Source organism: Oncorhynchus keta, chromosome 17, assembly GCF_023373465.1.
Source record: "Oncorhynchus keta strain PuntledgeMale-10-30-2019 chromosome 17, Oket_V2, whole genome shotgun sequence".
Classification (NCBI taxonomy): domain Eukaryota; kingdom Metazoa; phylum Chordata; class Actinopteri; order Salmoniformes; family Salmonidae; genus Oncorhynchus; species Oncorhynchus keta.
Genome location: NC_068437.1, coordinates 14,194,435 through 14,220,665, shown reverse-complemented (window position 1 = coordinate 14,220,665; position 26,231 = coordinate 14,194,435). Strand labels below are relative to the sequence as shown.

The 26,231-nt window shown below is 42.3% G+C and overlaps 1 protein-coding gene across 3 annotated transcripts in view; it reads left to right on the top strand.

Annotated features, from left to right (window-relative positions):
• Nucleotides 1–26,231, top strand: part of LOC118396469 (receptor-type tyrosine-protein phosphatase zeta-like) — a 71,601-nt gene that overhangs the window by 16,098 nt on the left and 29,272 nt on the right. For all 3 annotated transcript variants that reach the window (XM_035790703.2, XM_035790704.2, XM_035790705.2), the window contains exons 2-6: nucleotides 13,855–13,926; nucleotides 22,325–22,504; nucleotides 22,967–23,118; nucleotides 23,957–24,052; nucleotides 25,961–26,027. In XM_035790703.2, coding sequence (XP_035646596.1) covers nucleotides 13,855–13,926; nucleotides 22,325–22,504; nucleotides 22,967–23,118; nucleotides 23,957–24,052; nucleotides 25,961–26,027 — 567 coding nt within the window. The remainder of the gene's footprint in view (nucleotides 1–13,854; nucleotides 13,927–22,324; nucleotides 22,505–22,966; nucleotides 23,119–23,956; nucleotides 24,053–25,960; nucleotides 26,028–26,231) is intronic.

Below are 26,231 nucleotides of genomic sequence, written 5' to 3'. Positions count from 1 at the left end.
AGCTTTCAACTCCTATTTAATTCTTTGCCACAGGCGTGTTACTTGGTGAATAATGACAGGGGTCCAGTCTTCTATCTTATGCTATTCCGATCCGTGAGGACGGAGATAGTACCTGATTGATGACTGGATTCAGGATAGAATGGTTATGTAAGGGCTGGCATCTATCCTGCATTTCATCAAACACACACACACAGATTTGATCTCCCAAGCCAGACAACTGAGACTATCATGTTCAGCACCTGCCTCATATTGTGATACCATCAATGAATGGGGCAGTGTAAATAATCAAGAAGACTGTGTAACCGCCCTCTATGCCTCCTAACAACCATGATCTCGACCTTTTTCATAAGAATGATGACAAATTAGCCTAGAAGCTGCCGTTACTCATGTTCCCTTCATTTTTATTGACGTGACAGACACCTAATCAAGATGACCGGACAGGAACATGAAAGCTGGTAGCTCTAATTGGTGAGAGCTTCAAGCTGAGGGGACAGGGGACAATCAGAGAACCGAGGGTGTGAATACTTTCATAATTGGCAGAGTACCATATGGAGACCGAATGCACACCGTTCTTCCTGAAGGAGCAATTTGCCAAATACAGTGATGTCATGTAGCCATAGCAAATACATTTTAAATTGCTTTCAAATGGCTCTTGTTCCATAAATCACAGCCTGTATATAATCCTTAATGGTCTTTTCTGTAGACACTCCCACACTTCAATGTACGCTATTGCGTTTTACCCAAAGTTGATTTAAAAAATAAATAAAGAAGTCCTCTGAGATCATTATGATGGAACTCTCCCCTTTTGATTCCAGTAAGTCTCTCTCTTTTCCTCTAAACAAGCCGGGCTAAGTGATATCTTGTTTAAAACGTTCACTGTCCCGCTCTAGAGACGTTTGGGCGAGGAACTAATGACAAAGCGGGAGAAAAAGAAAGAGACTTCTGGAAGACTGTCTGAATGACACGACACGATCCTTTTTCTCACACCACCCAGAGAGTGATCGGGACAGAGGTGATAAGAGAGACAGAGATGCAGATTGCAAGATCGTGATTTCTCTGTGGTGTGAAATGATACAGTACATCCTAACCAAGACAGGCAGTGAGAGGAAACAGGCTGAATCTGTGGCCATGGCAATGTGTGGGAGACCGGGGGAAGTCACTGTGCCTGTAGGTCATAATGCGGTCCACTTGTTTTCCAGGGAGTTGGGCCCCACGAATCCTGCATGCTGATTTGCTCTGGCCAGATGACCTCAAGAGCTAGATCAGGTGCTCGGAATATGGCTGGCTACTGGACCAGGCCTTGCTTATCCTCTTGCAGTTCAGTTCTGCAGGGGAACGTTATGATGACACATTAGAAACGCTGGATAAACACTGTGTGTCTGGCCCGAGTCCAGGGAGGATAACGATGGAAACCTTAAACGGCTGGAGCCATTAGACAGAGTCCACAATCAGACAGACTCTCTGGATGGGTCATTATGTACAGGAAGGAGCGTACGCGTGCACGGACGCTCGCACTAATGCACGGACGCTCGCACTAATGCACGCACACACAGAGATACTATATTTCTTTCCCTCATCTGTTCTTTATCACATGCACACATACTCCTAATTGTACGCATGTATAGTGATGGGGAAATTATTGATAAAGTTTCATTTTGGGATGTTATTTTTGACAGTATATCGCATCGTTTTGACAATACGTTATTTTTTGCGCTAGTTGGCTGTACCTGCTCCAAAACTCCAGTATTATCTTAGTATTTTTTTGCCGCACTTTTATTTCCATGACTGATCCAAACTGGGTTTCTCATGGCTCTCTCTGGATCCTCTGCAGCAGACATATGGTGAGCAATATGTTTGGAACGTCGAATCGCAATAGAATCACAGTATCGAATCGCAGTACATCTAGAATCGTGAGAATTGCAATACGTATTGTACCGGCCCCTTTACTGTTGTGATAATATTGTACCGTGAGGTCCCTGGCAATTCCCAGCCCTAAGCACTTAGCACACATACACACATGCAGGTACACACACACACACACACACACACACACACACACACACACACACACACACACACACACACACACACACACACACACACACACACACACACACACACACACACACACACACACACACACACACACACACACTTTGGGCCACTCAGTCTTATCACCCCGGTACAGGGGACCTGGTGTTGGAGAATACAGGCCGGAGAGATCAGAATGCAACGAAAAGTGTGACCACACACTTTTACACTCCAACTCATTTCACACTCCTCCCGTCGGACGCACACTGTGGCACGTCGTCATGCCTCCCGGGCATCGACAGACACTCTCCAGTGTCACTTAAAAAAGGCACAATGAGAGTGTGCCAGAACCAGCAGGATGCCTGTCATACAGCCTGTTCCCACACAGGCCCACAATGCCAATTGACCCATCTCACAGTGACATGAGCTTTTACTCTACAGAATGTGGAATCATTCTAGAATCCTCCACAGTCTGGACAAGAGCCAGCACTGTACAGCCATGTGTATACAAGGATCAAATCAGTTCAATCCACAATTAAACCAGGATCCTCCAACTATAGTCCTGGGGAAATACTGGGTGTGTGCATGCTTTTCCCCCAGCCCATTACTAACACAGTAATCAAATAATCAACTGTTCAGGGCCTTCGGTCTGTTGTGTTTTACTGAGGGGCTGGAATGAAAGCCTGGACTTACTCTCCAGGACCAGGATTGGAGAACCCTGATTTTAGACATCGGCGTTTAGACAGAAACCTTTTCTCTACGTCGTCACTAAAGCTGCATGATGTGCTTGGACACTATAAACTACAACGTCGACTCCTCTCACAGGTAGGATCTTTGAGATCAGTCTGTGGGCAGTAGGTTTAGTTATGTAAATAATGAAACTGGATAAACATTGCTAAGGCAGGTTTGATTAAACCCGGCCCGTAGTCAAATATTATCTTTTGAGTTACAGATGTTTATCATCAACTCAGTCCTGATGTGCCGGCAAATGGTTCATTTGACGTATTCAACATCCAACAAGGAAGTTTAAAGTATTCTATTACAACTCCCTTTGTTGGTTTGAACCAGTGTCCATGTACTTCTTCCTTGTGTGCAAATTCCAGGCGCTTTGGTCAGTGGCCCTGACAATAAAAAATGTAAAAAACGATGGCCCTCGGGATAATTGATGATGCATTGAGTGTTATTGCCACCCCCGCTGTTGAAGTGTGTGAGCCAATGACGTGGACATCGATTAAGGCAGCCCCACCCCCCACCCTTCACTGATTCAGAGGGGTGGGGTTAAATGCGGAATACATATTCCGGTTGAATGCATTCAGTTGTGCTACTGAATTGGTATCCCCTTTTCCTAATGATCCAGCTGTGCTGCCACATTATCAGTTTAGAGAGCAGACTGCCCTGGGCTAATAAGTGTGGCATGTTGCAGATCTCAGATCAGCAGCTGGACTCACACCACACGAAACACACACACACACACACACACACACACACACACACACACACACACACACACACACACACACACACACACACACACACACACACATATATATAAATATATATATACCAATTCAGTAGCACAACTGAATGCATTCAACCAAAATATGTATTCCGCATTCCGCATATATATATATATATATATGCGGAATGCGGCAGCGTAGCCTAGTGGTTAGAGCGTTGGACTAGTAACCGGAAGGTTGCGAGTTCAAACCCCCGAGCTGACAAGGTACAAATCTGTCGTTCTGCTCCTGAACAGGCAGTTAACCCACTGTTCCCAGGCCGTCATTGAAAATAAGAATGTGTTCTTAACTGACTTGCCTGGTTAAATAAAGGTAAAAAAATAAATAAATAAATATACACACCATCAAACAGGAATCCCCAAAGACCATCAGTCATGCTTTCCCACCCAAGCAAAATGATGCATTGTAGAACTTGCCAGTTTATATGTGTATGGTAATCCTTATTGAATGAATGACAGGCTGCCTTTGTGTGTTTGGTGGCATCACTCCATGGAGGATTTGCACCTCTACCCTACTGTCTCGATGCAACCTGGGAACTGAGATATGACATTGGCTATTGCCAATGAAATTATTGGCACAGGTTCTGTGTGAATGCAGGGTGTGTGAGGGGGTGTAGTAATAGAAGCCGGTTGTCTGTTTACCCGTGACCACTTTGACTACTTCCTTTGCCTAATATATAATAATATATGCCATTTAGCGGACGCTTTTATCCAAAGCGACTTACAGTCATGTGTGCATACATTCTACGTATGGGTGGTCCCGGGAATCGAACCCACTACCCTGGCGTTACAAGCGCCATGCTCTACCAACTGAGCTACAGGACTATGAAATAGTCTGTCTGTTGATTTACAAAGGAAGACAGCCACACTTAGCATGACACTTCTTATATCAAACAGGGTCTTCTGCTGTAACTTTCTCAGTGACCTCTGGAGAGGAACTGCACATTTGTTGGGTTTCAAGAGGTCCCCATTGCCATGGGCTGCCTTACTCAACCTTTCTGGCTAAGGTAGAATTCTGTGCCTCCCAGGGTCTGGTTAATCCTCTTATTCACCATGCAGCAGCATGATGGATGCTTCACAGACCCACAGCCTTCTATAGGCTACATACACACACAAGGCTGGCTGGCCACCCTCTGTTGGAGAAACACACAGATGTGGTCGTGGCCTATCTTTCTCTCTCTTTACTCTCTCGCTCTCTTTTTCTTTCTCTCTCTCTCTTTTTACTCTCTCTTTACTCTCTCACTCTCTTTTTCTCCCTCTCTTTACTCTCTCTCTCTCTCTCTCCCTCTCGCTTTACTCTCTCTCTCTCTCTCTCTCTCCCTCTCGCTTTACTCTCTCTCTCTCTTTTTCTCCCTCTCGCTTTACTCTCTCTCTCTCTCTCTCTCTTTTTCTCCCTCTACTCTCTTGCTCTCTTTTTCTTTCTCTCTCTCTCTCTCTCTCTCTCTCTCTCTCTCTCTCTCTCTCTCTCTCTCTCTCTTTACTCTCTCTCCCTCTCTGTGTCTCTCCTTCTCTCTAACTAGTAAGCTCAGGATTACTCATACTGAGGAGAAGTCTTACAATAAAGTATCTCCCCTCACTGGACAAGCATTGTGGGGGAACTATTCAGTCCCTCTCTTGAATTGCAGGACTTCATAACTCCCGTCCTCGATGTTGAGCGTCAGGCAGGATTCAGATTCAATTATCACTGAAAGGATATTGTAATGGGAAAATGTGTGATAAAAACTCTTTAGAAAATCACTCTTAAAGTAGGAGACTATTGTTTTGTTCAGCTGACTACAGTATTATCGTTCAGAGAAATGCAGAATGAATCTGTCCGCCCCATCGTTACTATTAGTTTAACCTCATTCACCCTGACCGTCTGTGTGTGTTTTAAACCTTCTTCATTAATTCATGAGCACTGTAAAGTGAGACCGCACATTCTTCCCACCATTGTTTCACACACTATATGGCTCATCAAACCCACCAGCACCACTTGATTTACTACCAACTGACGTTTTACATTCTGATGAGGATAATGAGGTAGTAGAGTTTTATAGCAGGAGTTCAACAAAGCTTTCGACAGTCAATGTTTTTTAGGGATTGACATTCGTTCTTCACCGACATTATTCCCTTGAATAAAACAAGCAATTAACAAGGCAACAGTAAACATGTCGTCCCCCATGAGTGAGGCAGCACCCCCCCCTTGGGCCAATTGAGATACTGCTTGTGACAAACACATTTCAGTTAATTACTATAGTTCCCGCCTTAGGCCAATCAGTGGAGTTTTGTAAAAGCCTGATCTCTATGGCTAGATGCATCATTAAACCGAGTTTCTGGAAAATCCTCCCAGTGCTGAGATATCGCATGTGACGAACGTTGGAACGGACAGAGACAGATCCACAGTCCGCTCCCCGATTTGAAATAGAACGTTTTCCAATGGCCTTCCTGCTGTACTTACTGAATGAGCATGAATATTTCCGTTCTACAGTGGTCACACTTGTTTTAGCAGATGTGCTCTTTGTAGTCTCACTGTAACTGAATCTATGGGCTGTTTGATCTGTGCATGTACGAGCGACGTGCCATTCAGACTGGTTTTTGTTTGTTGAAACTCCATTCAGACAAAGTTACAACAGGAAATTGAAACCTGGTGTCTGGATGTAGGCTATGAGGCTGCCCCCCTTGGTGAAATAAAAACCTCTGTTGAATGAGTGAAACCGAACCGGGCGGGGGGGGCATTTAGACAGGGGAAGGCAATCAAGGAGACAACTCAAGACAACGGGACAAGAAGTATCTGTCTGGGAGTATAGCTCTCAGTTACTTGGGACGACCTCTTGTGATAACTACATGAGATGGTAGCACTGTACAAGCCGTGTAAAGCAAATGTGCTTCGACAGTTTCACACAATCCATTTTCGAAAGATGCTCAATGTCTGTCGAGACAATTGTAGTTTTCAATTCGGAAACGCCACAAAAGGAGACACTGAGCCACAATGAGTTAAGCAGCCCAGGTTGTAATTTAAGGAAAGCTTTTTGTTCCCTTTCAGTCACAGGTGCACCACTGATCCTTAAAGAGGATCACCAGACAAAGCAAGACGAGCCCATGTTGTAATCCTCTGTTGATGTTAAATAGGGATATGCATGGTGCCCTTCACCTCACACACACACATGCAACACACAGCAGATGCACATGTACAACATACACAAACACATATGTAGTCAAGCAGGCACACACACACACACACACACACACACACACACACACACACACACACACACACACACACACACACACACACACACACACACACACACACACACACACACACACACACACACACACACACACACACACACACGGTGTAATATAATCAAGCCTATTGAATGGACAGGTGTCTCATGTGAAAGCCATTGTTTACACTCTATAGACAGAACACTGGCATGTGAGTGACTGCTGTACTGGTGAAATAGAGAAGTTAGGTCTCTAGACAAACAGGATAAGATGAGAGAGAGAGAGAGAGATAAAGAGAGAGGGACAGAGGAGAAAAGACTGAGGCTGAGAGAGATAAATGCAGATACTGATCAAGTGGGAGAGAAGAAGTATGTAGCTTCGAGAGAGATTGAGATGGATGGAGAGAGAGAGAAGAGAGACAAGAGGGAGAGGAATGAGCTGAGAGAGAGAGAGACAGATGGGCATAAGGAGTTCAGTAGCCAGGGCTGTTCAATGTCAGTCCTGGAGGGCCGAAACACTACTAGTTTTCATCTTCTCCTAATAAGGGACTAATTCAGACCTGCAAAACCAGGTGAGTGCAATTAACTAACAGTTAGGAACAAAAAACAGTCGTTTTTCGACCCACCAGGACCAGAATTGAACAGCCCTGCTATAGACCCTACTTACTGTATGTCCAACACATCTCAGGGAGGAAAAGGAACATGGCAGAGATATAAATAAAAGTAATTTGCGAAACAGAGAGGAAAGGAGGATGAGCGGTAAGAGAGCTACAGTTGTCTCTCCTACATGAATTAGCCAATTAGCATAACAGAAGTATGAGTCGAAAATATCATTGCCGGCTTCCATTCCTTTCTGTATGGTCTCAGTATGGTACATCAGAAGGTCAGCCAAGGGAGATAGGGACAGTGAGGCTGTATCTCAATAATCATTAAAGGTTTCCTCTCCTTGTACCCTTCCCTCATCTTCACTGAACAGAAAGAATAGGACGCCAAATACTCTTGTAGGCAATCATATCTCTCGGATTTGCGAGGGAGAGGAGAGGAGGAGAGGAATCCCTTGTAGAGATGTCCCTGTGTTGGAAAGAAATGCGTTGCTTTAAGGCCTAAGAAGACAAAGGGTTGTGTGTGAGTGAACTTCCAACCCCTGACCTTTTAACGAGAGGTCATGACCCTTGGCTGACCCCACTGTTAGGCGGGCACAGACTAGTGAAGTCCAACAATGTGAGGAAGACCACAAGATCGAGATAATAGTGAAGAGAATGCAAAAAGGGAAAAAAAGAGAGCTATTTATCACTTCTAGTTTCCTAAATATTATTTAGTTGCGGGACTATATCCCTTTGCACCTTTTGGATGATATCCTTAATGGCTATTTAAACCAGCTCAGTATACAACACATAGCAAATGCTCTGCAGCGGCATTCTTTGAACTCCCCAGAAGAGTTACTGGTATACCGCTTTGGGAAGATTGTGAGAAAAGTGGACTTTTGCTTGGGCTAAGCCATTTAATCCAGGATTAGACAGAGAAATGATATCACAGGCAAACATGAAAACAGCCCAGCAGAGCACGAGTCCCCATCCTCATCTTCTTCCAACCAGAGTCAGGTCAGGTCAAGATTTGGACATGGTTTAAGACCCTTTTCACACTATTGTGCCAACCCGAGCCGTACTGTGTTGACGTAGATATATTCTTTTTACATTGACCCTTCCAGCACGTTTCCAGTACTGTTGGACTTTGGGGCCTAAGCATTTGTAAGTGAATTCGTTTTTTTTATAAAGGATAACAAGCTTCTTTCATCCCCCCCAGATGACAATCTTTTGTAGACAAAATGCTCAACTACGGAGGAATGTTGTTTAAAGGTTGAACATGTTTGGAAAAGGTCAAACCGGTACCCTCTCTTCTAATCAGTTCCTCCTGCTTTCGATCAGTCGCTCTGCGAGGGTCCCTGGTGTCCACGCTTTTTGAAAACCTTTGGCGTTATTAATGTTGCAGAAATGTAGCACATCCTCGTCTCCCATTCATGGACATCACTTGGCTTCAGCAACATTTTCAGAACGTTTGGTGGAATCGGTTTGTTTCCCTATGCTTTAGTGAGCAGGTGCTTTGTGCAAGCTATGATAATGAGGCATGTTGGTTCTGACAGTAACTCTTCTGTAATTGCCTGGCAGTGTAGCCCTGAGGGATCTGGCTCCAATTCATTTCCCAGACAGGACTCATAGGGCATTGTAATAATAAACTATCCCCTCCTAATCATTCTGCAGCACTGGTACAGTGAAATGCAAGGATAATTATGTCTGCTGGTGAGGTGTGTGTGTGTGTGTTTGCGTGTGTGTGTGCGTGCGTGCGTGCGTGCGTGCGTGCACGGATGGTTTTCTAGAGACAAGTCAACAAACACGCATAGATATATTCCACAGACAACCCCCAGAGTGCATTATGTTAATGGTCTGTGTGCTGCAGACCTACAGTGCCATCAGTTATGTAGACACACCCCTTGTCTTTTTCCACATTTTGTTGGGTTACAGCCTGAATTTAAAATGGATTAAATGGAGATGTTGTGTTGCTGGCCTACACGCAATACCCCATAATGCCAAAGTGTAATTATGTTTTTATAAATTTTTATAAATGAATAGAAAATGAAAAGCTGAAATGTCATGAGTCAATAAGTATTCAACGCCTTTGTTATGGCATGAATCAGTTCAGGAGTAAGAATTTGCTTAACAAAGTCACATAATAATTTGCATGGAGTCACTCTATGTGCAATAATAGTGTTGAACTCTTTGATGCGTACGCTCACATATTGTGATCATTTTTGACTGGTACCTGCAGCGTTCCATCACCAATATGTGATTGGAACAGTAGCGACAGAACGTATAATGCAACAAACGCGTCTAAAAAGCATTGTTGTTTGAAAAGCATGTAAACAATGTTTTGTACTGCTGGGAAATAAAGGTCTTCACAACTTTATTCCTCAACTTCACCTTTTATTGTTTAGAAAAGAGATGCGTGTCAGCTAAGCTATCAGCAGCTAAATTCTTTATGATGGTTCATGTTTGACAAGTGAAAACTCTCTAATCCCAGAATGCCATTCACTATAAGATGCACGTAAACAAAGTCAAAGACAAAGATGGCTGCACTCATTGCCTGAAAAATATTAACTTAGTTTGGCCACTTGAAAGCATTTTACAAATCTTCGACGTACTTGTTACAGTGTATAAGTTCATGGGGGGTAGATATCGGGGAAGGTATCATGGGGGGATAAGATGCAGGGAAAATGACTTTGAAGGGGGGATTTAGTTATTTTGCTATGTCTTTGTTTTAGTATGGTCAGGGCGTGAGTTGGGGTGGGTAGTCTATGTTCCTTTTTCTATGTTGTGGTTATGTGTTTGGCCTGGTATGGTTCTCAATCAGAGGCAGATGTCGTTCGTTGTCTCTGATTGAGAATCATACTTAGGTAGCCTTTTCCCACCTGTGTTTTGTGAGTGATTATTTTTCAGTGTGAGTGTTTGTTTCACACGGGACTGTTTCGTTTGTTTCGTTTATTCACGTTGTTATTTTGTATTTCAGTGTTCAGGCAAATAAACATCATGAACACGTACCACGCTGTGCATTGGTCCGATATTTCCTACTCCTCCTCAGACGAGAAGGACGACGATCGTTACAGTCTGAGCTGGCAACCCTGACCTACCATAGTTACAATCTGATTCCGCGTTGAAATCAACTGGAAACTCGGAAATCTCTGACTTCCGACTTCAGTGCGTTCAAGACAACTGGGAACTTGAAAAATAAACGAGCTCCGACTGGAGAAAACTGTTTTGAATGGTCATCCAACTCGGAATTTAAACATGAGACCTCTGGCCTCTTTCTGGAGCTCTGACCTTCTGACCTGAAAATCACTGACATCATGATTTGACCTAATATTTTTCTGAGTTCCCAGTTGTCTTGAATACACCATAAGTCAGTTGAGTGAACTATCATCTTTGGTCTTACAGAATGCATTGTGCAAACATGGCGCCACATATAGCTGAAAAATAGCTTAGTATTAGCTCATCATAATCAGTACAACATTCAAAAAATATTTTACACACATCCTATGTGTCCATTAAAATCTATGCAAGAATCAGAATGCATTATTTGTCAGCAGTACTTGAAAACATGCGAATAAAACAGTGAAATACATTTTGCTCCATACATACATACATACATACATACATACATACATACATACATACATACATACATACATACATACATACATACATACATACATACATACGGTATGCTACAGTAGAAATGACAGGACGATATACAGTGGGGCAAAAAAGTATTTATTCAGCCACCAATTGTGCAAGTTTTCCCACTTAAAAAGATGAGAGAGGCTTGTAATTTTCATCATAGGTACACTTCAACTATGACAGACAAATGAGAAAAAAAATCCAGAAAATCACATTGTAGGATTTTTAATGCATTTATTTGCAAATTGTGGTGGAAAATAAGTATTTGGTCAATAACAAAAGTTTATCTCAATACTTTGTTATATACCCTTTGTTGGCAATGACAGTGGTCAAACGTTCTGTAAGTCTTCACAAGGTTTTCACACACTGTTGCTGGTATTTTGGCCCATTCCTCCATGCAGATCTCCTCTAGAGCAGTGATGTTTTGGGGCTGTTGCTGTGCAACAGGGACTTTCAACTCCCTCCAAAGATTTTCTATGGGGTTGAGATCTGGAGACTGGCTAGGCCACTCCAAATGCTTCTTACGAAGCCACTCCTTCGTTGACCGGGCGGTGTGTTTGGGATCATTGTCATGCTGAAAGACCCAGGCACGTTTCATCTTCAATGCCCTTGCTGATGGAAGGAGGTTTTCACTCAAAATCTCATGATACATGGCCCCTGATCTGTGTAATTCCTTTACACAGATCAGTCGTCCTGGTCCCTTTGCAGAAAAACAGCCCCAAAGCATGATGTTTCCACCCCCATGCTCACCGTTCTTGTGATCATTTTGACCCCACGGGTGAGATCTTGCGTGGAGCCCCAGATCGAGGGAGATTGTCAGTGGTCTTGTATGTCTTTCATTTCCTAATAATTGCTCCCACAGTTGATTTCCTCAAACCAAGCTGCTTACCTATTGCAGATTCAGTCTTCCCAGCCTGGTGCAGGTCTACAATTTTGTTTCTGGTGTCGTGTGACAGCTCTTTGGTCTTGGCCATAGTGGAGTTTGGAGCCTGTTCTGACTAGAGAAGCACAATGTCTTCATATTTGATCTGGGGAAACATTGGGGAAGTGCTTGGGCTCTTGTTGAAGAGAGAAGTTTGTCCGGCTCAGTAAAGCCTCAAAGATAAATTGTCCGTAACAGTGAAATGGGCTACTTCAAACTGTTGTTAGAAAATAAAACTTGTTAGAAAATAATTTGAAATTGGCAAGTTGAAACATTGTCTATAGATAATTAGCAGGCAGCGTAGCGTGCCTTGGTTTGAGGGCAGCGCAGGTTAACTGTACTGTTACGTAAAAATCACATTTTGGAACAGTGAGTGCATTCTGACATGCGCATAATAAAACTGACATTGGGGTCAACCGTTACTGATATTTGGAACTCACACGTGAAAAGGTAACATAATTTTTTAATGACTATCTCATCTCTGTACCCCACACATACAATTATCTGTAATGTCCTTCAGTCGAGCAGTACATTTCAAACACAGATTCAACCCCAAAGACCAGGGAGGTTTTGCCATGCCTCGCAAAGAAGGGCACCTATTGGTAGATGGGTAAAAAAAGCAAACATTGAATATCCCTTTGAGCATGGTGAAGTAATTAATTACACCTTTGATGGTGTATCAATACAGCCAGTTACTACAAAGATACAGGCGTCCTTTCTAACTCATTTGCCGGAGAGGAAGGAAACTGCTTAGGGATTTCACCATGAGGCCAACGGTGACTTTAAAACAGTTACAGAGTTTAATATTGTGGATACTCCACAATATTAACCTAAATGTCAGAGTGATAAGAAGGAAGCCTGTACCGAATACAAATATTGCAAAACATGCATGCTGTTTGCAATAAGGCACTAAAATAAAACTGCAAAAAATTAATGAATTAACTTTATGTCCTGAATGCAAAGTGTTATGTTTGGGGCAAATCCAACACAACACATCACTGAGTACCACTCTTCATATTTTCAAGCCTGGTGATATCTGCATCTTGTTATGGGTATGCTTGTCATCGGCAAGAACTAGAGAGTTTTGTTAGGATAAAGAACTGAATAGAGCTAAGCACCGGAAAAATCCTACGGGAAGATCTGGTTCAGTCTGCTTTCCAACAGACATGGAGAGAAATTCACCTTACAGCATGACAATAACCTAAAACCAAATATACCAAGACGACATTGAATGTTCCCGAGTGGCCTAGTTACAGTTTTTACTTAATTCGACTTGAAAATCTAAAATTGTCTGTCTAGTAATGATCATCAACCAATTTGGCAGAGCTTGAAGAATTAAAAAAATATGTATTAGTGTTTTAATTTTTCACTATATTTTTTACAAATGTTAGAATTTGTCTTCCACTTTGAGATTAGAGTTTTTTGTGTAGATCTTTGACAACAAATGACAATTAAATCAATGTTAATCCTACCCTGTAACACAACATTTTATGGAGTAAGTCAAGGGGTGTGAATACTTTCTGAAGGCACTGTAAATCTTACTCATTATTCTCAAAATTGAGCTAATTTCGTCAGACGGAAAAGATAACAGATTGTTTTTATTGTACAATCTCAGACCTCCCTCTTTTGCTGATATTTTCTCATATATAACTCTAAATGAGTGGTCCTCAATGTTGCACTGCACATAATGGCCTATAAGCAATATTGTTACGTGTAATAACGCACTGTTATTTTTTTTGTTGCCATGATCTTTTGGAATGAGGGTATCGTGAATTGATCTTTCAAAGTGACGTGTATGTCTTTCAGTTCTCAAATAAAAACAGACCAACTAGAGGCTGTGTGAACGTATAATAATTCTGGTGCCATGATAAGAATAATCCAGTCTGATTTAACCAAATTTCATATTTGAGAGCAGAGCTGTTTTTGAGAGCTATTTTCTTTCTGTTGCAGCTGAACTGGTGCAAGGATACGGATACCGGGCCCAGCGCAAATTCTCAGAAGACATCGACTGGTCCTATGCAGGTAAGTGTGTAGGGGACCCGACGAGTTTGGTTAAATGTTCTACGTCTATCTCAGTAGCATACATTGGGATAAATGATTGATATATTGAAGCTAAGTGATTTTGAAGCATTATAATACCAAAGACCAGTTGGAAGTGTTACCCTGTAGATTGAACGTGTTCCTCACTAGCCGTGAATCCACAAGGTGGTCAGGAGTGGAGTGGTACTCTGGCGGAGACAAGACTTTGATGTCTGCTGGACTGCCACAATGTGTCCTCAAAGCTCCTCTTATGAGGTGTGTGTGTGTGTGTGTGTGTGTGTGTGTGTGTGTGTGTGTGTGTGTGTGTGTGTGTGTGTGTGTGTGTGTGTGTGTGTGTGTGTGTGTGTGTGTGTGTGTGTGTGTGTGTGTGTGTGTGTGTGTGTGTGTGTGTGTGTGTGTGCGTGTGTGCGTGCGTGTGTGTGTGAATGCGTGCACCCGTGGGTGTGCAAGTGCGCAGGCACACAGTGAGTCAGTATGTGATCGATAAGTAGTGTGCGTCAAATAGATGACTGGGAAACGCTTGTATTTTGAGCTGGTAGTGACAGACTAGTAGTTGCTTGTGACTCGTGTACCGTGTGTGCGCGTGTAATGTGCGCGTGTAATGTGTGTAATGTGATAACAGATAACCACAGAGACGGTCTAGTCTGTGCATGTGTAAAATATCAGAAGGGATTAACTTTGTCTTTATCGGTTTGATTCATCCTTTAACAGAGCTGTTATGGTTTCTAATAAACCTATTAGGCTAGACTGGTCTTGCCTTAGACTAGAATGTTCTGACTGGTTAGAGAAAAATGGAGTAGCCTAGTCATGAAGCTTGTTCTCCTCACGAAGCTTGTACCTTGGAGTAGACTGGGATTTTCTTAGGAATGGCCACTCCTGGCATCTCTATATAAGCCATTTTTTGAGAGGAAGAACAAAGGTGTGTGTGCATGTGCGGCAGACATCAAAAGAGTAGGCCATTTGGAGAATAATTTGGCAATAATTTGGCAATAATTCTGTTTACAATGCAGGTCATAATGAATAGCTTGGTTTCATGAATATCTTCTGAAACGGGGACGCCAAAGAGCCCTGGGAATTAATGTCCTATTTGAAAATATAATTTGAGAAAACATTCACGCATTCTCCCCCTTCTCTTGAAGATCATCTGAACCCATTCCAATTTCCCCCCATGGTCCCATTTTGAGATTTGCATTTGAATACGTATCCCCTTAGAAATTCATTTGATCTTCATGAATTCGCCTGACGTTTGGCATTGTGTGTGGGGAGAGATCAACAAGGAAATGGATTGGTTATCATTGGGGGTCATTTGGTGCCTTGTTCCTATAGTAAATGGCATGGCCTTCTCTCTCTCCTTTACTCAATAACCACTGGTTGGGGGAAAGAGCAGGCAAGTTTCAACCGAAATGTTTTCAGTTAAGAATTGATGGGGAGATGAGAAAGGAAGAGTTATTTAAACTGAGGTTCAAGTTCAGAATATGGCCCGCAATCTCTTTTCAACGAATGTTGACAACATCCAAATATACACAATATTGTAACACAAGCTGTTAAACAGTGCAAGAGCTGCAGTGTATTGGCGTAGCCTCATTTGACAGAGGGTTACACACACACACACACACATTACACCCCACCGCACACACACAAAACACTAGGGACTCTCTTCTCAGGGACTATTCCTTTATTTATTTTTTCAGCCATGGAGAATTCCCTGGTGGTGAGAGAATTCACTGTGTTAAGCTCTGGGACCCATATTTGGAAAGCAGGGCACATTCAGCTCCTGGTTTGGAGCGGCTGTTTAGCCTAGCTTGTCTGATCTGTGTTGGAAAGAGACATGACATGGGTTATGACTAGCCAATACGGCATAGAATGTATGATGTGTAGCAAAATGTGTGTATTTCTCTTCAATTCAACATTGACTTTGATACAGTTTGTATTATTAGCATGTTTATATTTTATACAGTTGTCAAAGTCAGTAATAGAGCATGTTCTACAAAATAGATTCATCATTTGGCATGGAAATGTACCATATATATTTACAATGACCCTCAGGCAGGAGCACACAATAATCACCCCCACCACCCATATCTCTCTGTCAATCGTTGCTTTCACTAGACATGACAAGAAAAAATATATTCTCTTTCCCTCCTTGCACCCCTCTCTCCACCCCTTGCTGTCTTTGTGTTCTCCTCTCTTTGTGTTCTCTCTCTCTCTCTCTCTCTCTCTCTCTCTCTCTCTCTCTCTCTCTCTCTCTCTCTCTCTCTCTCTCTCTCTCACTCCCCCTCTTCTTCACACTGTCTAGTCTACTCCTACCCCTTTCCCAACGCTCTCTCTCCGTCTTCCCTTTGCTCCCTCTCTATCTCTTTACCGCACCTCCTACCCATACCTCCCCTTTCGCCTCGGTCGGCGTCACAACAAACTGAATCTGGGTGACACATGGGGAGACTGGCACAACAATGGGGAAATTATTGGGTGAGGGCACAGACATGTGGGCACAGGCAGCCAGGCGGGGGGACAAACTGTATTCCGACTGCCAATGCCACCCTTACATGCCCCTGTCCCTCCCCAACTTCCCCGTCCTCAATAACCTTCCCCATCTATAGGCCTATTGTATAACTAGCATAAACAGAAAAACAGCCCTGGTCCAATGGCCCTATGGACGCTATACTTACCCTGTGCTTCAGAAGGTTTATGTTGGAGGCTTGAAGATATATTAGAAATAGAAAAACAGTTGAGAGAGTTCGACGTTCAGATAAACTTGTTCATCCCCCATACACACACAGACAAACACACACACATACACTACATTGCTTATTAATATTGCAAGGACTATTTTGTTCAGGCACAATATAGAAGCTAATGAGAGTTAAAGAATCATTCTGCATGGTGGGCCCTCCCAGCCAAAGGGCTTGGAGTGGTGATTTGTGGATGTGTGTGTGTGTGTGTGTGTGTGTGTGTGTGTGTGTGTGTGTGTGTGTGTGTGTGTGTGTGTGTGTGTGTGTGTGTGTGTGTGTGTGTGTGTGTGTGTGTGTGTGTGTGTGTGTGTGTGTGTGTGTGTGTGATTTTATTGGATAATCTGCATTGTGTGTATGTGCTATCATAATGCAGGTGTGTGTGTGCTTCCATTTGATCATCTGTATGTGTGTGTGTATGCTCTTGGGGTTGTGTGTGTGGAAAGGATTATCTTTTGCTGTGCATGCCTTTTGAGCGATGCATCCCTTCAGCCCTGATCTTTCTTATCCTAAAACCATAATAGACAGGCTCCTCTGACATACCTTTATGGGATACGAACACTGTACAGTACCGTCATTATCACCGCTAAATGAATGGTCTATTACCTCTCTTAGAAAGGGAAGAACGGTATCTTTACCAAGCATTTATCCTAATGCATCTGAGCTCAATTTGGAGTGTCATAGCAAAGGGGTGTGAATACTTATGTAAATTAGCTATTTCTGTATTTAATTTTCAGGACATTTGCAAAAGATTCTAAAAACATGTTTTCACTTTGGATTTACAATTCTTCCAATGCACCAGATTATTTTTTGCACGCGCCCAAAAACACACTAATAACAATATTATCATGTGAAATATTATTACGCACACATACAGGTGGCTACTCAAATAAAGGAAACACCAACATTAAAGTTCTTAATAATAGAGCGGTGGGCCATCACGAGCCACCAGGACAGCCTCAATGCGCCTCGTCATAGATTTTTACAAGTGTCTGAAACTCTATTGGAGGATTCGACACCATTCTTCCATGAAAAATGCTGCTTTGAGACCCCTCAAATTCACTGATTAATCTCTTCTAGCCATAGTAGCCAAAATAATAGGCAACTGGGCATTTTTATACATGGCCCTAAGCATGATGTGATGTTAATTGGTTAATTAACTCAGGAACAAGTACCACACCTGTGTGGAAGCACCTGCTTTCAATATATATGTTGTATCCCTCATTTAGGAGGTTCCCTTTATTTTGGCATTTACCTGTATATAATAAATACGGTTCTAACGGAATTTTCATATCAACAATTGAAATGACTGAAAAATGTAGATCAAAACATCAAAAAAGTGAAAATGAAATTTTAGCTTGATAAATCATTCAAAGGAATTTAGTCCATTTTCATGTTTGTTCAACGGTAGCCTAACCCGCAAAAACGCTACCTAGCAACAACAAAAAAGTACAAATTGATACTTGAGGTCAAAGTATAATATTGCAATATGTAACTGTATCTATTTTATGAAATTGGCTGAATGCAACAAATGAAGCTGAGCAAAGTAGCGCTGACCCTGTCGATTAGCAGTGACTGGAATCATGAATACCCAGGTGCCTTTCCGGAGGTTTTGTTGCAGTTTTAGCGAATGTTGAGAATTTGAGCATGAAAACCATCAGAACCATTTAGAAAAAAACATTAGATAACAAAGATTTTTACATTTGGCTTTTCACAACAGCTTATTTATACGATTATCACGGGGTAAGCACACCAGAAGCTACAATTGCCCATAACAGATAGATGATGAAGAATATACTGTTGCATCATATCCCCTCTACTGTGTGTGTGGAGCCATTGACATGCTAATGAGCTGACCCAGAACTCAGAATGACCTCATTCAGCCTCATTGTCTTCTGGCTCAGATGGGTCTCTACAGTATTTGGGCCCCAGGACTAAAATTCAGTTAGAAATTGTAACGAGTAATAGTAGTAGTAGTAGTAGTAGTATGTGTGTGTGTGTGAGTGTGTGTGTTTGTGTGTGTATCTACATGCTCACAGTATATAGCCTAAGCAATGCATATCAAATCTATCTGCTGGAAACTCCAAGGCAAGTGAAATAAACACTACCCATACTCACTGTCACTGATGTTTAAGCCAGCTTTTGTTGTTGTCTATGTCATATGAGACAGGTGTTGGCTAAAACAGAAACAGACTGGCAACCAGGTTTGATAGGATGAGTTAGGTTACAAAACTCAGGAAGGCAATTTAGGCCTCCCATGCGACCAATACTCTGAAAATTATACTGCCAGCCCCTTAGTTGACTCCAGTTAAACTGGAAAATGTACAGCAATGAATGAGCTGGAGCAAATTTTGGAATGAAAGCATGACATTAAATTGTTCTATTGTGTGGAATAGGCACATCAGCTCTATGCACATCCCCATAGCAACCCTTTGCCATAAGCACTTCATGTAGATTGGACTTGATTGAACTACTCATCATATCACCCAACCCATGATTACAAAAAAGAATGATACCGGTAACCGATATTTAAAATTTTAGCTGCCTTTTAACTGCCATTCCAGTACAGTTAAATAGTTAACACACACACATGGACACTATCAGGTCACAAGGCGAGACCCAGATGCAGACACAGGAGGTAGATGGTTGGAGTATTAGATGTTTATTGATCCAAATAGGGGAAGGCAAGAGAATGGCCGTGGACAGGCAAAAGGTCAAAACCAGTTCAGAGTCCAGGAGGTACATAGTAGCAGGCAGGCTCGAGGTCAAGGCAGGCAGAATGGTCAGGCAAGCGGGTAAAGAGTCCAGAAACAGGCAAGGGTCAAAACCGGGAGGACAAGCAAAAAGAGAATAGAGAAGGCAGGAGCACGGGAAAAACACGCTGGTTGACTTGGACATACAAGACAAACTGGCACAGAGAGACAGGAAACACATGGATAAATACACTGGGGAAGACAATCGACACTTGGAGGGGGTGGAGACAATAACAAGGATAGGTGAAACAGATCAGGGTGTTACAGTACACACCCCCCCACCTGGGCGCATACCTGGCTGGCCCGGGGTGCCGGCGGTGAAAATCGGCGATGAGGGCCGGGTCCAGGATGACTTTAGCAGGGACCCAGCACCTCTCCTCCGGGCCATAACCCTCCCAGTCAACCAGGTACTGGAAACCCCTGCTCCCTGGTCGAACTCTCAGGAGGCGTCTCACCGTATACACTGGCTGGCCATCGATGACCCGGGGGGAGGGATGGGCCTACAAACAGAAGACAAAGGACTGTGAGACACAGGCTTAATCGTAGACACATGGAAGGTAGGGTGAATACAGAGGGTACGGTGTAACACAAGAAGGACAGCAGTGGAACTAAGGACTCTAGAGATGGGAAAAGGACCAATGAATCTTGGGACAGTTTGCGGGACTCCACCCGAAGGGGCAGGTCCCGAGTGGAAAGCCATACCCTCTGCCCAATGTGGTAGTGGGGAGCTGGGGTCTGACGAAGGTCCGCTTGTCGACGATACCTGGAGTTGGTCTTGAGAATTGCCGCCCAAGCTTTTCTTCAGGGACGCTAGCGTCCCATCTGGCCAACATCCAGTGAGATTGCAGAGCGCAAATACAGAAATACTCATTCATATAAATTCTGAAAACAAAACATATTTTACAAAGGTTTAAAGATTACTTGTTGTGAATCCAACCACAGTGTCAGATTTTTTAAATGCTTTACGGCGAAAGCATACCGTATTATTTGAGAACATCGCCCAGTTGACAAATTATTACAAACAGTAACCAGCCAAGCGGAAGCGTTACAAAACTCAAAAAAGATAAAATGAATCACTTACCTTTGATGATCTTCATATGGTGGCACTCAGAAGACATTCATTTACTCAATAAATGTTCCTTTTGTTCGATAAAGTCTCTTTATATCCAAAAACCTCAGTTTTGTTTGCACGTTTTCTTCAGTAATCCACAGGCTCAAACGCAGTCAAAACAGGCAGAATAAAATACAAATGGTATCCGTAAAGTTCATAGAAACATATCAAATTATGTTTATATTTAACCCTCAGGTTGTTTTTAGTCTAAATGATCTATAATATTTCAACCGGACAATAACGTCGTCAATATAAAAGGTAAACAAGAAATGCACTCTCTCGGGATTGTGCATGAAAAACCTCTGTGACACGGCAGGGTCCACTCATTCAGACTGGTCTTACTCCCTCATTTATAAGAATACAAGCCTGAAACAATTTATAAAGACTGTTGACATCTATTGGAAGGCATGGATACTGTAATGGCATTGAATAGAAAACTAAAAAAACAAATAAAAAAAACTTCCTGAATGGATTTTTCTCGGGTTTTTGCCTGCCAAATCAGTTCTGTTATACTCACAGACACTATTTTAACAGTTTTGGAAATTTTAGAGTGTTTTCTATCCAAATCTACCATATCATATATTCTGGGCCCGAGTAGCAGGCCGTTTAATTTGGGCATGCTTTTCATCCAAAATTCTGAATGCTGCCCCCTACCCTAGAGAGGTTAACATCGGCCGATACCGATGGTGGCATTTTTAGCTAATATGTTAATTGATATATATCGTGCACCCCTAGGTATTAGTGCTGGGATAAAAAAAAAATATTTATCACACCCTGGGGATCCCCCAGGAAAGGCTTGAGAAATTCCACAGTTCTGCATGTTACACCCCAGAGATAACCTGTCAAAGCAGATACACCTGAAGGTGATTAGCACGTTAGCTCCCCGCAGGATCACACCTGCAATCAGTTGGTCACTAATTAGAGAGGAAGAAACCAGATTACACTTCCGGGAAAAGGGAAAACAACTGAGTTGTGTTTTGAAATGGAAAACGGCATGTACAATTTTCAAATCAAATCAAATTTTATTTGTCACATACACATGGTTAGCAGATGTTAATGCGAGTGTAGTGAAATGCTTGTGCTTCTAGTTCCGACAATGTAGTAATAACCAACAAGTAATCTAGCTAACATTTCCAAAACTACTACCTTATGTGTAAGGGGATAAAGAATATGTACATAAAGATATATGAATGAGTGATGGTACAAAGCGGCATAGGCAAGATACAGTAGATGGTATTGAGTGCAGTATATACATATGAGATGAGTATGTAAACAAAGTGGCATAGTTAAAGTGGCTTGTGATACATGTATTACATAAGGATGCAGTAGATGATATAGAGTACAGTATATACGTACACATATGAGATGAATAATGTAGGGTATGTAAACATTATATTAGGTAGCATTGTTTAAAGTGGCTAGTGATATATTTTACATCATTTCCCATCAATTCCCATTATTAAAGTGGCTGGAGTTGAGTCAGTGTGTTGGCAGCAGCCACTCAATATTAGTGGTGGCTGTTTAACAGTCTGATGGCCTTGAGATAGAAGCTGTTTTTCAGTCTCTCGGTCCCAGCTTTGATGCACCTGTACTGACCTCGCCTTCTGGATGATAGTGGGGTGAACAGGCAGTGGCTCGGGTGGTTGTTGTCCTTGATGATCTTTATGGCCTTCCGGTGACATCGGGTGGTGTAGGTGTTTTTGGGCAGATTAATGTAGCTGACGCACCACCAATATGTTAGCTATCTACCTCTACCATGCAATAAACACATTCAAACTCTCTTTTGGCAGGGACTCTCAACCAAAACAACTGGGCCAAGAAGTACCCATCATGTAACAATGCCAGACAGTCACCCATCAACATCGAGGAGGAGCTGACACAGGTCAAAGTTCAGTTCCAAAAGCTGAAGTTCGAGGGCTGGGAGGAAGTGATGTCTGATGGGACCACCATCAAGAATGACGGCAAGACAGGTATGCACTCTCACGTCCCCATAAAAAACAGCATTACAGCAGCCAGCAATGAAGCTGTAAAGCCAAAGTAATACAGTAAAACAGTCCTATATGCAACCAGCCATTCAGTCACCTATTCAGTATCCACTGCCTGTGGGTAGAAACTGCCTCAGAGCCTTGTGGTCTGGGCTTCAATACTACAGTGTCGTAGTAGAAGGAGGAGGTGGAGAAGAAGAGTGGAAGGAAGAATGCAATACAATATGATGATGTGGAAATGATTATATATGGTTAGATACTGAAAGATTGGGCATTGTTATAGTGTATACTTATGCCACTTTTAAAGCCGATGGATGTGTGTGTGTGTACGTGACTTTTTGTGTTTTCACTTGGAAAGCTTCAGGCCACATCAATATAGTGTGTGTGTGAGTGTATGTGTGGGTTGTTTAATGGGGTCAACTAACACCCTCTGTGTGTCCTCTCCAGTGGCGGTGAACCCAGAGGGGGACTTCTATGTGAGTGGAGGGGGGCTGAGGGGCAGGTTTAAGGTGGGAAGAATCACCTTCCACTGGGGACGCTGCAACGCCTCCTCAGAGGGCTCCGAACACAGCCTCAACGGGGTGAAGTACCCCCTTGAGGTAAGACCTGACATTCGCCCATTATAACTATGACAGAGTATAACCATGTTATAACCTCCATATGACAGAGTATGACCTCATTTTAACCTCCCAAGTAGGGCTTTCAAATTTTTGACTGTTTGGCTGTATTTGACAGTATTTATCCCTTTGACACTTACCAACTAACGGATGTGATCATTCTACAGTGTTCCCTGCAGTGTACACTCAAACCGAATAAGTGCTTGGGCTCTCTTCGAAGAGAGATTGTTCGGCTCAGTAAAGCCTCAAACGTCCGCAACAGTGAAATGGACTACTACTGTAAGAGTTCAAGAGGAGGCGGTACACACCTCAATTCAAACTGTTGTTAGAAAATGCAAACGTTGATACATAGCCTATAGATAATTAGCAGGCAGAATGTCTTGGTTTGAGGGCAGTGCGGGTTAACTGTCCTGTTGCGTAACAATCACATTTTTGAACAGTGAGTGCATTCAGACATCACTCGCATAAAAAAAAACTGACATTGGGGCGAACATTAGAGATATTTGTAACATATTTATGAAAAGCTCTAAACATGTTTTATGCGTTGTACATGACCGTAGGAATTCTAAGTGGTTTTAATGGGCTTTCTCCATTCTGATGGTTTTATAGACAACCAAACTAGGACAAAATTGACTGTGAAGTAGTCCGATCAGTTTAGCATTGTATCAAAATATCGCTATAGACAGTATTGTTCAAATCCAAACCGGTATGTGGATCCATGCCAGTATACCTTAAAATAGGATATAGCACTCAGCCCTACTCTCAAGGACAGTACACAGGATATCAACCATCTCCTGTACCTTGTATCTGTCTGTTCCAGATGCAGATCTACTGTTATGAAGCGCATCGCTTTGAGTCCTTAGACTACGCCATCAAGGACGGGGGCAGGATCACAGCTCTCTCTGTGCTGTTTGAGGTGGGCGTGAGTGTGTGGTTCTTTTCTGCCTGTGTCTGTATCATTGGTGTAAAGTCCTTAAATAAACATACTAATAAGTACTACTTAAGTCGTTTTTAGTGGTATCTGTACTTTACTACTTCTATTTTTGACACCTTTTGCTTTAACGTCACTACATTCCTAAAGAAAATAAGGTACTTTTTACTCCATACATTTTCCCTGACACCCAAAAGTACTCGTTACATTTTGAATGCTTAGCAGAACAGGAAAGTGGTCCAATTCACACACTTATCAAGAGAACATCCCTACTGTCTCTGATCTGGTGGATTCACTAAACACAAATGCTTGGTTTGTAAATTATGTCTGAGTGTTGAAGTGTGCCCCTGGCGATCTGTAAATAAAATAAAAACAAGAAAATGGTGCTGTCTGGTTTGCTTAATATAAGAAATTTGAAATGATGTATACTTTTACTTTCTAAGTATATTTTAGCAAGTATGTTTACTTTTGATACTTAAGTATATTTAAAACCAAATAATTTTAGACTTTTACTCAAGTAGTATTTTATTGGGTGACTTTCACTTTTATTTGAGTCACTTTCTATTAAGGTATCTTTACTTTTACTCAAGTATGACAGTGGGTACTTTTTCTACCATTGGTCTGTATGCTTTGACCTCCTATGGCCACAGTACCGACCTACCTGTGTGTTCAGGTAGGTAGGTACTGTAGATTGGGGGGAGTGGGTTTCCTTGACAGGTATGTCATCTGACACTGACAGGAAGCGGAGTGTGCTGATGGATTTGATTTTGTGCAGGTGTGCATGTGTTTGTGACCTGTGTCAAGAGTGTTTGATGGATCATTTTGCATCCATACCAGCAATGATTTTCATAGTCGATGAGGGATGACTTACTGTGTCTACATAACTAGTCTGAACAGTACCTCTACTGAATAAACAGCCTGGCAGTAACTGACAGTGTAGAATACCAGCAGGTCAATACCATGTATGTGAGCGTGTGTGTGTTTGTTGAGGAGATTAGCCCACACATTTTAGGCTACACTCTGCTGCCCACCTGGGAAATCAAAGGGGACAGAAGAGTGGAACGGATTACCCACTACAGCATCAGACTGAGCAGAGATTAGACATGCCACAGTACATAGACGGTCAGCTGTGGAATATCACGTCTCTAGCTATTAGCTTAACATCAGTGTTGGCTTTAGCTTAGCATCAGTGTTGGCTTTAGCTTAGCATCAGTGTTAGCTTCAGCTAAGCGGGTCACAGCTTTAAAGGGGCATTCAGCAGTTCAAGCAATAACAAAGTGATATCCATGGCATTGTTTTAGTAAAAAGCTGAGGGATGGGGCTGGAGAAATGTAAGCACTCTCAAATTCATTGACAGAGCTATGTATACAAGGACTGACCGTCCATTATAACAACATTATAGTTTTAGCAATTATTTTGAGGCTGCAAGGTGTTTATTTACATTTACTTTGTTTACAACCAATGTAGTTAAACAAGGTTATGTTTTTGGGTTCTGATTGGGTACGACAGTTTAAATGAGATCATGAGGCATTTATAAGTTATATTCTTCAAGAATCAATGGCTACATCATTATTCATTTATTTTTCTATTGTATTATTGACTGTACGTTTGTTTATGTGTAACTCTGTGTTATTTTTGTCGCACTGCTTTGCTTTATCTTGGCCAGGTCGCAGTTGTAAATGAGAACTTGTTCTCAACTGGCCTACCTGGTTAAATAAAGTATAACATAAATACACGTATGTCCCAAAATGGATGTAGCAACTGCAGATTGCCTCTTTAAAGCAGCCCAAGAAATGTAGGGACACAAAAAGGTAAGGGGGAGGAGATGAGTAGAAGAAGCTACTGTAGACTTTTGAGATGCCTGACTAACCTACTGCCTTTCCCTCTTCACAGACTAGCATCGAAGACAATGACAACTACATAGCCATTATCGATGGAATCAACAGTGTCAGCCGATTCGGTATGTCAACCTGACTTAACCCTAATAACTCTCAACCAATCAACTCTTTTTTACTCACCTGCTGTAAGCACAACCATAATTATCTCCCTTGCATTTCATTATTGATGTATTACTGCACAGCACTGTTCCTAAGTTTCAGTACATGTATGTTGTACAGTAGATAGTTCATGCTAATGGAGGTTGAAGTTTTCAATGCAGGTAGGC